This window comes from Tympanuchus pallidicinctus, unplaced genomic scaffold (assembly GCF_026119805.1).
Source record: "Tympanuchus pallidicinctus isolate F22 unplaced genomic scaffold, pur_lepc_1.0 scaffold8, whole genome shotgun sequence".
NCBI lineage: Eukaryota > Metazoa > Chordata > Aves > Galliformes > Phasianidae > Tympanuchus > Tympanuchus pallidicinctus.
In genome coordinates, this window is record NW_026294802.1 from 9,932,364 (window position 1) to 9,948,123 (window position 15,760).

Genomic DNA, 15,760 nt, shown 5'->3' on the forward strand with positions numbered 1-15,760 from the left:
TGTTGACTAGCTCTAAGTCTCTAACCGTAGGAGAGTCGCTTGTTTCTGATTTACTTCTAAGTTTCAAGTTACATAAAAAACAGTTGTAGCAATGCCTCTGAGCTGCACTTTTGTGAGAAAAAGTCCCTTTCAAAATTTCAATAAATATAATGACATCTAAAGTTAGCTGAGGTTGTCATGCAAGACAAGTTACATAACCAAGACCAACTCAATCTTTATAATAAAGGCAACTTGCATTCAAAAATGAACTTTACCCTTACCATTTTATTCAAAGGGTAAACATGAATTAACCCAGCTGTTTACCTGAATTACAAAAGTAACATGATTCAATATGAAAATAAGAAACTGTCTACAAATCTCTGACAGTAATAAATTGCAATATACAATGCATACAGGAGTTATACAGAGCAACAAACTCTTGTACAAAACAAAAATACTTTAATACCTTTAAAATCCAATTTGCTTCTTTAAAATTATTCATGAAAAAGATTTGAGTCTGAATTCATACCTCAATTAGTCAAGCTTCAGGTAGCTACATTACAGCTATTTAATATACAAAGAGAGAAATCTCTTCACCAGTCATTAAAACTGTCTTTTCATTAGAGTTGCACAGCTTCTGCATCTCGCGTTCCCAGATCCAAAGTTTTCTTCAAATCATGAGAACTGAATTTGCTGAACACCGGAGATCTGGAGAAAGAAAATGGAAGCTTACATTCAACTTCACACGTTTTGAAACAGCATCACCATCGGCAGCCTTGAGTTGTCAGAGCACTGGGATGGCACAACAGCCGCCAAAGTACTAAAAATATCATCAGTTTTTGCCTTTCAGAGGAAGGCAGCTGAGTTAGCATTTGAATTTTTGCAGCAGAAGGGAGAACAGATGACAGGACACTGTACCTGCTGATACGATGTTGTATAGACCATAACATTCTGCTGCTGGCCGTCTGTAGTTATTAAGCCCGCTGGCAACTGATTAGCTGAAAGAAAAAGCATTTTAAGGAAGTTAGACAAGAACCACGGGATACATGGAGCCCTGTTTGAGGTGTGTATTACCTACAAAACATTTAGTTGTGGCATGCTCTGGGTCTGTGGAACAGTTCCTCTCATGACAGCTACATCACCAAGCTCATTACCACTGCTACATATCTCCATCAGCAGTTCAGAACCTAAATTCACCTGGATTTTGCATCGGATAAGCTAGAAGTAAGACACGAATGTGAGGTAGAACATACGCAGCAGCACAATGAGGACTGGATTTTGCCATCTGACCATCAAAAAAAAAAAACCCAATCTCCAACATTCAATACTCTAAGAAATCTGGAGAATTTGGAGTTTGTTTAGACATAAGATTTAGCACTTGAGTTCCTCGTGCATGTGTATGCTCAGGGAAAAAGCGGTACTTCTTTATAAAAGCTCTAACGTGGAGGCAGTTGACATTGTGCTGCATGACTTCAGCGTGCCTTTCAGGTTATCTCTGAATTTTACAGAGGAAAGATGAGGCCAATGAACCGAGTAAAAAGTACTTCTGACATTTATAAAGAAAATTCAGGGATGATGCCCTAAGCCAAACCCCTACAGTAATGCATAACGGTAAGCTCTGTGACATTCAGAGTAACTACGTGCTGCAAGTGTTAGCTGGAAGTAAAGCTTCCAAGTCGTAAGTTAAGTTGTTATACAGCATAGCACTCTGTACAAGAGGCAAAACCCATAAAAATATCAAAACAGTGTAATCCTAACAGCTTCAATACAAAAGCTGAAGCTTGTTTTTGCTTTCCTTCATCGTACTAACTTTCAGACGCTTAAGTTGGCAAGTTAACTGAGGCTTTAAAGATCTCCACAGATCTAGACAGATTTAAAATCACAGCACCCTCCACCACATATGTTGAACAGCTTAATGCCAGCTCTCTGACCCAGATGTGGTGCAGATCTACAAGGAAGAACTACAGGCTATGCTGCAGCAGCACAGCTATTACTGCTGCTGCCGCGAGACCACAGCCCTGAAGGGATCCAGAGCTGCGCCCCTACAGAGAAGAAATGCCCGCAGCACGTGACACCATCACTCACTTCAAAGAAATCCCTCTCCCTGCCTTTCTGCTACTGCAACATCTCCCTGGGCATCCTGCCAACACTGACTGTTCTCTTCCAAAGCTGCTCTCTTCAAATCACAGCAAATTAATGCTTATTTCATAGGGCACTCTGAGCCTCCCAGGCCTGGGCTATTTGAAAAAGGGACAAGGAACAGATCTCCAGCCTTCTGCCACTTAATGGTATAATAATAATAATAATACAGTATCAGATTTGTTGGGACAGATGATCCACAGATGGAATAGTAATCTTTTTTTCAGTTGTACAATTCTGTGTGTGTGTGTGTGTGTGTGTGTGTGTGTGTGTGTGAGAGAGAGAGAGAGAGAGAGAGAGAAAACAGACCACAAGCATCTCAGCTGCAGTTCAGGTTAATGAATTGGGCCTAATTCATGCCTTACCACTTCTGAACCAAAAGAGCTATTCCGTAAGACAATGCAGATAAAGATTAGGAAATCCAAATAGCAAACTCTTAATTGTAAATTAAAAGAATGAAACCCACATAACAAACAAACAAAAAAATCTTACATCTGTCATTACAATCCATGCTTAAGTATAGAGGAAAATACTGGCACTAACGTATGTGTGCTTAGAAGTCTCCCACAGTTGACAGGAGTTACTACTACTGTGTCAGTATTTCCCACCATCTTCATTTTGATATAAATTCTGACTGGGATAAGTCAGAAAAGCAGAGGGTATCCTCCAGACTTCTCAAATGGAAGTCTCAGAGGATCATGGATACAACACAAGTGGCCCAGAATCTCTTCCTTGGTTAAGAATTATCATGCCCTAAAGGACGCATTGTTTTAGAAGATTCGTAACGATAACGAAAACAACTAAAGAGTATTACTTACTAAATGCTTCTTCTGTGAGCTCCTCACTTAAACCATCTCCAGTTGTAACTGTTCCCCCAATTCCCTTTTCTCCTTTCATTGCCTGGACAGAAGAAAAATGGGTATCCACATTAGTGCATTCTTGGCACGAGACGGCTTGCAGAATCCAAGGTTTGGAAGTTGAGCTGGACTTTGAAATCCAAGACCTACAAAACTTGTGTTTAAGACTGTGCATTATACAAGAACAGGTAAAGGGCATTTTTTTTTAATCTTAGTCATACTCCTCAGAAGCCAAAACTGCGAAATTAGTATTGTGTAGTTCTAGAAGTTTACTTCTGCACAAAGTCAGAGATGTGCAACAATCCAGAAGCAGCAGCTAGCACGTGTATATGGAATCACAGTCTCAGAACCAGTGAGCGCACAACCTTTGCCCACCAACCATATTCAAGTGCCATCATCATACAGCAAAGGGTTGACTTTTAAAACCAAGATTTGGATTTCTTCCCCTACAGCAAGGACTGCAGCCACAAAGGATATCAGCACAGAAAGCCAAGGCTCCCAGTCATCTGTGTGCAGTTCTTTAATTATGAAGTTTGATGATCTGTACTATTACATAAGAACCTGCAGGAAAAAACACTAAAAACATATTAAAAAAAAAAAAAAAAAATCTGTGCAACTGTTTGATGTAGAACAAACATAAAAGCTACAAAACAGAAACCTTCATGGAGTACCTGACAGAATACAGAATGAAGGCTTAAAACTGATGGCCAGAACTGTCCAAGGCACCCAAAACCATTTAAAAAAGTAATCACAATACTCTGCTACCATGGCATACACATCTGCAAAAGATGGACATTTCAGAAGAAGAGCAGAATAGATCCACTTCAGACTTCTCCAGAAGTACCACAACTAGATAGGCATCACTTGCTTTAATTAAAGCACATGCCTGTGCCATCAAAAGTGTTGTTACTGCTATATGGAAGTGGGAAAAGACAGCAGACAGCCGTGCTTCAATTTTTAGATTTCACCTCCTGTTACTCACAGTCCATCATAACAAATGACCTCCTGGGAAGTGGAAGCTTCAAGTGCTATCAGCAAATTAAATACTGCTAGTGTGCCTAACCCTGTTAATTGAAAAAACTTGGATTTACAGAACAGACAACATCTGAAGAGCATCTCTTCCTACAGCAGTGCCAATTCAGACCTCCCTGCTTCACTCATGCCAGTGAAGCCTCTTTCCATGATCATTTTGACCCTGAACAATTTCTTCATTCAAGATTTAAGGAAGAGAGGTCATCGGATGAAAATGCCTTTGATTTGTTTGATTACAACTTGTACTTTGAAGTAGATAGAATATAGAATAAAGAAGTAAAACTTTCTTTAGTCTCCAGGTAGGAGGAAGTGGGAAAAAAAAATCCCAATTAAATTGCTGAAAGGGGGAAAAAAAGCCATTTTCTGCTAGAGAAAAGATAAAGGAAAATGCCTCGGCATACCTAGCAGATACAAAGTATCGAAAGCAAATTAGCAGACAAGCAGTAACAAAGAGCAAATTGGAATACCACTGTAATAAATAGTCCTTCATTCAAATCATTATTCCGACATGAGAAAAAAAATCTTTTTCAGATCCAAAGCCCAAAGAGCGGGCATTAGGCCAGATCCTCAGAGGATGCCATCCAATACAGTTTTATGGATAGAACCCAAAGATCAAATTCAGTATTCTGAAAGGTGCTTTTAAAGAATTTAGTGCTTTACTTCCATATATATTACAGAAGTTACTCGGAGGAAGCTTTAACTACTTTGAATCAGCAAGTCTAATCAAAATGCTTGCTTATTCTTTTCTCCTGAGAGCTTCTGAAACGTTTTAAAATGCTACATTAGTCCCCATTATTCCCTGACAATTACTGTGAGATACAGTGCAAGTCAGCCATTACAGAAATCCAATAAAGGGCTCAGAATAAAAAGTCAGGATAAAAAAAAAAAAACTCAGAATAAAAAAATCAGGACAAATAAATGAGGAAACATTAAAGTATAGACCAACCTCTCTGAATTTTTGGAGGTATAACTTCAGAGGCTCAACATAGCTATCAAATCCCAAGGTAGACATGGCAAAGAGAATATCCTCCCCGTTGATGGTCTTTCTTTTCTCTTGGTGACACCTCTCACTTGCTTCTGACGTTATAAAGCTGATGAATTCACTTACACACTCTTGCACACATTCTTTTGCATCCTTAGCAATCTAGAGAGGAAAAGCATCATAAAATGATGAACATCTGAGAAAACTAAAAATAAATAATAATAATAAAAAAACCAAGAAGGTTAGATAGTAATAGATAATAAAGGAAGCATCCCACCATCGGGTGATGCTGCCATTTAGGTATGTATGTGAGATAGCCACTGGATGTCATCGCTACTCTATGTAAGCACAGCTGTAATGGTTTTAAATGAAGCTTCACTATTTCAGCACAACTGTCAGCATTTTCTGAACTCATAATTGTGCTCTGTATAAAGTTTCATATATACAGGTACATATCAATATTGTGCCTGGATTTGCTTACCCACTCCTTCAAATCTGCTCATTACAAAGTCACAGCCCACTTACATCTTCCTCTCAGTAGACCAACAGTTCCAACCCACTGCAGCACATTCTCACCAACCTGACCATGATGAGGTTTTTTTACCCTGACTGAATTCAGGGACTGAAATACATGCCTAGCAGCAAGCTCCTCTAGTGCTTTAATATTCCTGTATAAATTTGCCAAATGAGAATTCAGCTGAAGAAACACAACATGCCTCTGGCAAGAATGAAATAAATATATTTGATTCTGCTTTTCAGCTGGACAAAGTAATTTGCCTCACTTAAAATAACAGCAAGCATTGCTCAAGATTATTAGGGAAGCTGACAGGAGCCAACTGAAGGATTATAATAATTAAGATCCTTATTCTTCACATGAGAAGAACCTGTTTGTATTCCCCTTAAATAACGAAGTGGTAACTATGCAGGATCTTCAATTCCTCTGATATTTTCAGAGGAATAGAGCCAGATTTTCAGAAATACTCATCAGCCAACAGCTTCCCTTGCAGCTTTTCACAAAGACCTCCCTGATTTTTTCAAGAGAGCTTGGCATCCCATATGCTGAATTCTTGAGAAAAATCTCATCTTGATTGCTAAAAATTTATGACAATATGGACCAGTGAAGAATTTTTCACAGCAAAGATAAAAATGTAACACCCAGATTTCCAGAAAGATCTGAACACTGTGAAAGTATGAGCAGATGCAAGAAAATTATGCCTTGCTTCTATTTGAAGGAATGTAAAAAAAAAAAAAAAATTCAGCCTTAGCTAGGAGTTAAAGCAGCAAGTAATAGGAGCCCCGCAAAGTTTTAACATAAACAGGTAGAACATTTAAATGCTTATCCTGTTGCCAGCTCAGAATTGATTTAAGAGTCTATTCTTAGAAGAAAGAAATAAAATAAGTCTTCCGATACCTGGCCTGCTTGCTATGTGGCACAAAGCAGGCTCTTAGTCTGCTATTGCCTGAATATCCATATCCAAATGCTAAAATGACCTGAGTGTTCTCTTTCCTTCAGGAAGAGAAATGGATTCTTATTTCATCCAAAAAGTTCCACTTATTCCACATTTGAAACAAGTCAAAGCAGAAAGTTACTTCTTTTAGGACATAATTCCATAGAAAAAGTTCTTAGTGATGTGGGATTGTCACCAAGTTTGACCCGTTGACAACATCAGGGAAAAGATCTATGAAAAATAATGCCCTTGAAAGCCCTATAGGAGCCCTGTTGCAGCCCCTGTAATTAGGGAAATTACTAAAAGCTTTCTGAAACCTAAAAAAAAAAAAAAAAGAAAAGAAAAAAAAGAAAAGAAAAAAAAGAAAAGAAAAAAAAGAAAAGAAAAAAAAGAAAAGAAAAAAAAGAAAAGAAAAAAAAGAAAAGAAAAAAAAGAAAAGAAAAAAAAGAAAAGAAAAAAAAGAAAAGAAAAAAAAGAAAAAAAAGAAAAGAAAAAAAAGAAAAGAAAAAAAAGAAAAAAAAGAAAAGAAAAAAAAGAAAAGAAAAAAAAGAAAAGAAAAAAAAGAAAAGAAAAAAAAGAAAGGAAAAAAAAGAAAAGAAAAAAAAGAAAAGAAAAAAAAGAAAAGAAAAAAAAGAAAAGAAAAAAAAGAGAAAAGATTTGATCTCAACTGCCCCCTGTCCAGAAGATGCAGCTCTGCCAGCTTCAGTTCACTCAGAGAAAGGAACAAAACTCAATACTAGATTTTGTTTAAAGATGAGAGTATTACCTTTCCTGTTTGGGGTATGGCGTTTTTCATTATCCTTGCCACATTTGCAATTGGAAGATAGATATCTTGTTCTCTAAAGCTCTCTTTTGAACCATTTGTATCTTCATGATCATTCATGCTGTCCTCTGTGTCTGAAGAAGTTAACAGAAATTGTATTTGATAGATAACAGGCAATAAGTCAAGTTGAAAATCTTAAACTTTTTTAAACTAAAGATTAAACTTTTTTAAACTAAAGATTAATGACTTTTGAAAGCCCACCGTATTAATAATGTAGAAATAACTAAAATGAAAACAAAAAAAACCCAAACCCACAGATGATAGATGTAATACCACAGTACCTTCATGTGTGTTTGGCACCATACTTATCTCATTATACACAGAAATGTCATGTCAAAACAAAAACTCTTTCCTAGAAAGGCAAGGTTTTTGTCATCACCCCCAGGGACTCAGTAGCAACACTGATAACTCCCAAAGTTGCCTTTAGACTGCAGGAAAAATGCTTTATGCAGTAAGGCATCATAATGGATGCCTTACTGGATGAAGCCTTAATGGATTCATAAATACAAACAATTATCAATTCTTAGCTTGGAAATGATAGCAGAGAACTTCACAAGAACTCAAATGAAATTACATAGAGGCAAAAATAATAATATTTACATTTCTTACCATCATGAGGCTGTATCACATAGTGACTGCCACCAATGTAATCTCCAGCAATTCCTAACTGAGAAGCATCCGTCGTGGAGCTATCACCATCCATCTAAAAACAGAAGAAGCAATGCTTTCAGGTACATTTGTTATAAGCTAAGAGCAGCTACAGCTGGAAAACAGCACTTAATAAACCTACAACTACGAGAACCAATTGTTACAGCCTGAATATTTTGCAATTTGAGAACTCTCATAGTTGCTGCACTTTACTAATTGCTTTGATTTGTTCCTTCAGATGCAACACACCGAAGAGCAATTCTTGCAGCTATTTCTCATTCATACAAAAAAGCTAAGTTAAATAACTTAGCTAAAGAGAGGTAGCTTCATGTATTCCATTTAAAACAAAGGTTAGCACTTCCTAATAGCAGTTTCGGTTTTAATTTGTGGGGTTTTTCTTTTTCTTTTTAATGACAACCTATAGCCCATCCCCAGGTCAGGCATGGCCCCAGGGCCAAGCATCTTTATGAATGAAAAAGCAAAATCCCAGGCAATCAGATTAAACAGCAACATCATGAATTTGAACAACCTTGACTTTTTTCTCGTTGACGCCTTGAAAAATAAACTTTTGCAGAGCATTTAGTTCCCATAAATCTCAAATATCACTTTCCTGTTTTTGTTTTCACCTGTGTAAGACTGTAATGACGCTGTTTCTGGAGAGCAGAAGCAATGCAAAAAAAACCCCAACAACTCAAGGGGCTCCCAGCATGTGCAGAATTCTTTCTACAATGGCTCAGAAACCTAGGGATATTTTTGAGCACCTTTCCATGCACAGTATCTTCACCTTCAGTATCTTTCCTTCACCTCAGACTTTCTTGGCTGTGGATGCCACACACTTCTGATAACATTTTGCTCTTTACCTGCTCACTCTGTCATCCCCATTCTATGCCCTGAAAGGCAGCAGAGGAAGGGAGGGAGGAAGGCATTTGACTGTGCTGTGGTCACTGCCAACAAGAGCCTGCAGCTCCCATTGGCCTACAAGAGGGTGAGGGTGAGACAGTCCTGTGCTATTTTTACACCTCCCAGAAATATGAGAAACCAAACCTCTCTCAAATCTGAGCTCTGAGGCTGCAAGGGCTGAGGTTTTGCTTACAAATGTTGAAGCAACATCCGGTGCCATGCTCAGCCACAGACACACGTGAAACCTGAGCGCTGCAGGCATTCACAGCAGCATTACATAGCTGGATGCAGCCGTAGGAGCTGGTTAAAGGAAGAACTCTTCTACCTCTTCTCCAGTGCACAGCACTGCCCACTGCTTCCTGTAAAGTACTTCTGATCCTTTCCAATGGGCTTTAAAACAGTTTCATTTCACACACAGCAGCTCTATCTGAAGAAGGGCAGCGCCTTAAGCTTTACCTTCCTCATGCCAGGTGTCACAGCAGACTGCTTTGTCTGTGTGCTGCAGGCTCTTTGTAAGAAGACTTCACTTCTCAATTTCCCAGCGTCCAGAGTTTGCTTACTCAGCTCACTGTAACAACTGTGAAAAGGTTCCTCAATCCTGAGCATCCAGAACACCAAAACTGATTTTGCCTTTCCTCAGAACAGCCATGCCACTCTTTTCCTTCTGTAATTCAAATTGGTTATGTTCTGTAGTCTGCTAAATCCCAAAAGCCGATTCCAAAATTAATTTGGGATTTTCTGGTAGTCTTGTTCCCAGAGCTCAGTTTCAGCTTTGGTCCCTGTTCAAATTTAACTCAGAATTATGGACTCCACAAATCCTAAGCATGAAACTCATTCAGTCCCAGTTCTAGCTGAAATGCCTTGAGGTTCCCCCACAGCCTTTTATGAAGCGTGCCTTTCAAGGTACTATGATGGGATAGCTCTGCTTCCACCCGCCCATTCTGCAAGCTGCCCTCCCCCCATCCTCATAGCCAAGTCCCAGTAACATTGCTTAGGAAACTCCCATTGCTTTCATCAGCTCTACTCTCCTTCAAAGGACAATTCTTGTTTGAATCTCTTCTCAAAGCCCACTGCATCTCTTGGCACTTTTGACCTCATTAGATTAATGCATTTTTCAGGTACCATTTTTGCTTTTTTTCTCTTGTGTCCACATTTCCATTTTTACTTACATGTCACCTGATAATTAGCAAGGTTTTTTTTGTGTGTGTGTGGAATCTTATCACCATTGCAAATCAAAGCCAGCAATTAGATCAGCAGAACTGAAAGGAAAAGGCTTGCACAAAAGAAACAGGTAGATCTATCCCAGATAAAGCAAACAGACACTGGTAGCCTTATACATACTGAAATTATTTCCGTGGTTAGACTGCAGGAAAGGTTTTTAAGACAACCACAGCACAGTGGTTGGATGGACAGTGTAACACCTTTCTGCACAGCCAAGTCCCTAATGCAGGAGCACAAGATAATTCAGTTATCTCACAGTGAATACAATTACCTGTGCAGGTATTACAGGTTCAGCTTCAGATGGTCAGAACTCAAGAAGACACTTGGATCACCACTTATTTAACAGCCTGCTCAAGCCAGTGCCCACAGTACATAACCACATAATCTAACGCTGAGAAAATACTGCTTGAAGTACAACATTTCTAATTAATTGCCTTTTTAAAAAGGAAAAGCTCTCAGTATCACTGGACTTGCTCTAAGAAAACGCTGAGAATCACAGAATCATTTAGTTAGGAAAGAGCCTTCAGATCATCAAGGCCAACCATGCATTCTGCCTGTCCCTGGTACCTCTAATGAAGGAGACCGTTACTAGGAAGATACAAATTAACAGCTCAGGGAAAGTAACACCAGAAATATTTTGAAAGGGAAACACTTCAGATCAAAGACATCAAAGAAAACTCAATGATGAGTGAAAGTGAGTGCATGTACAGTTTTACACTACCATCTCGTAGGAAGTCTTCTGGAGGATGCTTACAAAAAAAAAAAAAATGCTTCTGTCAGCAGCCCACAACTCACACCGTTCCTAGAATACATCTACACAGAACTGATAAATCCTCACTACCCTGAAGTAAATCTTGCATCCTGCTTAATCTAAAAAGCTCTCCTAAAGAGCAGTATCTGTGGCTCTGCTAAAGGGTAACTGCAACAATGCAACCCTGAGCTGCTTTTGCTGAGAGGATGGGTCTGATGCTTTCATCAGCATACAAGGGAAAAATGGAATAAAAGCTAGAAAGAGCTTGTCTTCAGAATTACCTGACAAAAATTAGTCTGCAAAATTGGTCTCTCAAGGGAAACCATGTACCTCTTTGGCTCTAAGCACCATTCAGTATTTATACAGCTCATCCCTCTCTCAAACTGCTACTTCAAATGAAGGACAGAAGAAAATTCTATGCCACAGACTGAAGAATGAGGTACCTTCTTTGTAGCTGCCATGGAAGCAGGACAGATAAGGTAACTAAAGGTATAGGCAGTTAACTATATCAGCCACAGTAGTTTTATTTTGCCACCTGCCCATAGCATAGAAGATGTAAACCTGAAAAGCAGCACATGACATCCAGTGGGGACAACAAGGTTTTATCTGAGCTTTCTGCACCCTCACTCGCTGTACCTACAGAGAAAATTTCTGATTGAAAAACACAGTATTAATTCCCTTTTATTGCCACTGATTTCTGATGAACCAAATCTCCACTGAATTCTCACCTGGCAGCAAAGCCTCCCACAGCAGGAAATGCTGCCTGGTAAATGCACCCACGGGCACAGGGCATCACTCCAGCACATCCGCAGAAATGTAAAGCTAAAACCCCTTGGCACATGCCTAGAACACAAACAGATGCCACCCTGCCTCTCCCAATCTCCAGCTCCTCTAATCTCTCAACACAACGTTTTCCCCAACAGCAGAAAGGCATCAGGAACAGCAGATTGATGCTGAGAGGACCTGACAGCTTCACTAACACTCACTGGCATCCAGGCTGTATTGGGTTCCTTCCCCTGGACTGCTGTGAGAAAATCTCTCCCTTCCAAAGCCCAGCAGGGCCCACCCAACCCTTCCACATTCCCACATCCATCAGTATTACCAGCAGTAATGTCACACCATGGCCTATCTCACCAGTCCTACTGTCCTGGGCCACGAGTTGGTGCTTTTGCAGGAGCTGAACAAGGCGGCAGCACTGAAAGGACTCAGCCTCAGCAGCTCCTTCCTGCTGCAGCACTGACTGTAAGCACTATGCTGTGTTTCCATATGGGGTTTTTGGTGTTTCCCTAGCATCTTAGGTGAAAAACTAAGCTTATCTGTTTATTAAAGCAGCAAACCCTGTCTTTTTCATTGGTGAACTGGTTATGCTTTTCCTTCACTGTGGCAATATGTCAGTTAAGTGTTGAGAAGTTTCTCCATCTCCAGCTGCAGGACCAGGAGGAGTTTATACAAAGCTGGTTCAGGACAGACGACTATTTTCAGCAGAATCCTCAGACTTGCTAATGATTTCTTTTCTACTATCAACATCACTTATAAAGGTTGTTCCACACATGCATACACTGTGACCGCTTGCATGTTTTCCCAGCATCATGGCACTAAAACATCATTTTCCAAATTCCATATTTCTCTGACGTACTGTATCAAAAATCACACCTGAAAAGCCAAGTTTAAAGCATCAGCTGAAGAGAGCCTTGCAAGCTTCCTTCTTTTCCTTCTCCCCCATTTTTTTGACAAACAAAAACAGATATGACTACCAAACAGTTATAAAGCATTTCATGTTTTGAATCTTCAAGTATTCTGGATCTCCCTCCTGCCTCCAAAAATAAAGAGCTCTGCACACTGTCTCCCTTCACATAATCATTACTACAAATAAGAGGTTCTGTACTGAACTTTGAACTGCTGTAACTGTCAAATATTAAAGCCTGAAGAGTAATATCCCATGTTCCTGGCTTCTTTCAAATATAGCTTTATGGCTGTCAACACTAACAGCCAAGCCTATATATAATCACCTGCTCAAAGTAGAGCATGAGAAACAAGCAGAAACCTCAACGATAGCGATTCAGATTAAGCCACCTCAGATCTCCCAGGGAATTACAACTGAATTCTTCCCTAGCATTAAAGTGCAGCGCCATAGGCCACATAAATAAATACAAGTAATCACTGACCTTATTGTTAAGAATATTGTGCTAATGATTATGCATAAACATCACTTCTGCACTCCTGCAAGTCAATTAAAGTCAGGCTGTGAGTAATGCCCAAAGCAGCACCTTCCACTTAACTTCTTGCCACTGCTTTGTCTGGGCTCCTTTTAACAAAGCACTAAGATTTTTTAAATGCATTTTTTATTGATGACAACTTCAATCTAAATCAAACAATGTAACGGTGAGACAGGCACAGGTTACTCAACACAAAGGATGCCATTTGAGGACTGAAATCCAGGCATCCACCTCTCTGCCTGCCTAGAATCACTCAAGTCGCTGCCCTCCCAAAACTCACCCGAGTCCACTAGATAACTTTTACATGAGAACAACAACTTTTTGGCTAAGTCTGAAAGAGACTGGTAAAGCTAGAAGCCTACTGGTTTTCTATGATCTTCTGTCATATTACAATTCCATTGGGATCTGTAACACAAAGTCAAAGAATTACATATATCTTAATAGCTGCAGAACTATGGTTAGAACAGGTGATTGTTTTCCTTCCTGCTCTGATTGTCTACGAATAACTCACACAATATACCTCTTTCCAGGATCACCAGCTGCAGTTTCTGGACAGAGCAGCAGCTGGCACACAGAGGTACACCTGCGAACAGGGTGACCTGCTCACTCGTGGCACCTACGACAACTGTAAGGTAGACACCCAGCAAAGGCAGGCTTCCATGTCCCCGACCGTCCCTGTGTTACTGTTTAACCCGCCGACCCGACTCGGTCCGCAGCCCAGCGGGCTGATCGATCTCTCTTCCTGATGTCGCGCCCTTCAGTGATGCAACAGCACCCACAGCGAGGCACGGGAGGGAAACCCTATTTACGCACATTTCCTCACTCCAGCGCACGCCTGGTCGGCGGTCACCTTTCATGCCTTGCTTTCAGATGGAACGAGACAACGTGCTCCCAGGCGTTCAGCAACTTTATTGTCAGCCACCTCGGCGGGCAGCGCTGCAGCGAGCCGATAGAGCTCCCGCTCTCCGGCCGGGGCCCCGCAGCACGCTGCCAGGCAGCCACGCTCACCCCATCCCAGAGCCGCTCCCCGCGCTTCACACCCGCGCACCGTTCCTTCGCGGACCGCAACGGTGGCGGCGCGGCCGTTCCGCTCCACGCCGGGCCGGGCGCGGCGGCCATGGGCGTGGTGTCGGGGCCTCCCGCCGCACCGCGGGGAGGGGGGCACAGCGGCCGGGCCGCAACAACGTGGGGCGCTCGCCGTGCCCGCCGGCAAGCCTCCTCCCCGCCGGGAAGGGGACCCCGAGGCTGTACGGGAGTAACACGGCCGTTAGGGCCCGGCCCGCGGCGGACACGGCCGCGGGGCAACCGCGTTCCCGCCTCCGCCTCCCCCCGCCTAGGCCGCAAAATGGAGCCGGAACCGGGGGGGCACCTCCCCGTCGAGACGGGGGCAGCCGCCGCACCGAGACTTCCCGCCGCCGCCGCCTCGCTTCTCTCCCCGTCCGCCAGCCCGCCCGCCCGCCTCTCTCCCTCCCTCTCTCTCTCTCTCTCTCTCTCTCTCTCTCTCTCTCCCCGCCGCCCGCTCTGCTCCGCTCCGCTCCCCGGCCGCGCGGCCCCGCTCCCTCCGGCCGCACAAAGAGGCGGGCGAGCAGCCGATGGCGGCGGGGCCCGGGGGCTGCTCGCCCCCCACTTCCTGGTCCCCGCGGCGGCAGCGCGGCGGCGGCGCCGGGGCCCGAGGAGGGAGACGGACATTTCATTCGAGCCTGCAGTGGAACCGGTTACCAATCATTGGCCGGAGCCAGGCACAAACCTCCAGTGCGGCCCTGGTTGGCTCCCTCCGCAAATCGGCTGTTTGGTTGGACAGAAAATGGCTGCGAAGGAACCAGTCCCAGCGCGGAGCCCCGCTTCCCGCAGCCGGCCTGCCCTCCCTCCGCGCCGCCTCCCCGCCACGCGCGCCGGCTCTTCCCCTCAGCGCGTTCCCTCCCTCTGCGCTGCCGGCGCGGCCTCCTCGGCCCTGCCCGCCTCCTTTATGGGGACGGAGGCGCCGGACGCAGGGCGGGAGGACGCCCCCGGGAAAAGGGGGTCTCAGCCCTGCGGTGTAGGGCTGCCGTTGCTGCTCTTTGGTTGGTTGTTGGTGGAGGCTCCTCACAGCCTGCCTTGGCTGTCCTACACCTGCCCTTGGCTCGTCGGGTTGAGAGGGAAATAAATCGTGTGTCCCTCATTGACTTTGCTGCCTTCCTCATCGCCCGCGGACTGAGAAAGAATCACAGAATTGTAGGGGTTAGAAGAGACCTCCAGAGATCACCTAGGCCAACCCCCCGCTAAAGCACGTGGGGTTCCACAGGAAAGCATCCAGGCATGTTTGGAGTATCTTCGCAGAAGGGAACTCCACCACTTTTCTGGGCAGCTTTTTCCAGTGCTCTGTCACCCTCACAGTAAAGGAATTCTTCTTCATGTTTGTATGAAGCTTCCAATGTTGCAGTTTGTACCCATTGCCCTTCCTTCTGTCACTGCACAGGGCTGAAATGCTAAGAAAGATGAGGACAGTAAAGAAGGAGGAAGGCCCACTCTTGGTCCCAGCCACGTGCTGGAATAAAACCCGAGGGGAGGGGGTTCTGTGGCTCAGCCTTGCCCCTTCCCTTTGCAGAAGTAAAATCTCACTGCAGACCTGGAAGGATCATTTCCCCTGGTGACACAGCCTGGTGAGCCTGGTTTCCTCTCACCTTCAGGTTTTGTTTTAGTCCTTAAAATACAGGCTGCTGGGTGAAGATGATGGTCTGGCTTCTCCTCTGAGACTTATAAAACTCCCTTGTGAAGAGTTTATATG

At 42.9% G+C, this 15,760-nt stretch overlaps 1 protein-coding gene across 5 annotated transcripts; it reads right to left on the reverse strand.

Moving 5' to 3' along the window:
• Window positions 1-244: 244 nt before the first annotated feature.
• On the reverse strand, window positions 245-14,885 carry NFYB (nuclear transcription factor Y subunit beta). Of its 5 annotated transcripts, none has more exons than XM_052668795.1 (7): window positions 14,744-14,885; window positions 7,870-7,963; window positions 7,204-7,334; window positions 4,954-5,151; window positions 2,937-3,018; window positions 898-977; window positions 245-687 (listed from the first exon to the last, which is right to left on the reverse strand). In XM_052668795.1, the coding sequence occupies exons 2-7, from the start codon at window positions 7,961-7,963 to the stop codon at window positions 655-657; spliced, it is 618 nt and encodes a 205-aa protein (XP_052524755.1). In that variant the 5' UTR covers window positions 14,744-14,885; the 3' UTR covers window positions 245-654. The 5 variants fall into 5 exon arrangements, with proteins under 5 accessions (XP_052524755.1, XP_052524756.1, XP_052524754.1 ...); XM_052668796.1 differs by having other exon boundaries at window positions 14,716-14,878; XM_052668794.1 differs by lacking the exon at window positions 14,744-14,885 and adding an exon at window positions 11,509-13,482.
• Window positions 14,886-15,760: the final 875 nt, after the last annotated feature.

Coding starts and splice junctions, on each gene's coding strand:
- NFYB (XM_052668793.1), bottom strand. CDS start 9,414: ATGCTCAGGATTGAGGAACCTTTTCACAGTTGTTACAGTGAGCTGAGT. Junction 5,152..7,203: donor CCATACCCCAAACAGGAAAG/GTAATACTCTCA, acceptor TTTCCTCTCTAG/ATTGCTAAGGATGCAAAAGA. Junction 688..897: donor ATACAACATCGTATCAGCAG/GTACAGTGTCCT, acceptor TTCTTTCTCCAG/ATCTCCGGTGTTCAGCAAAT.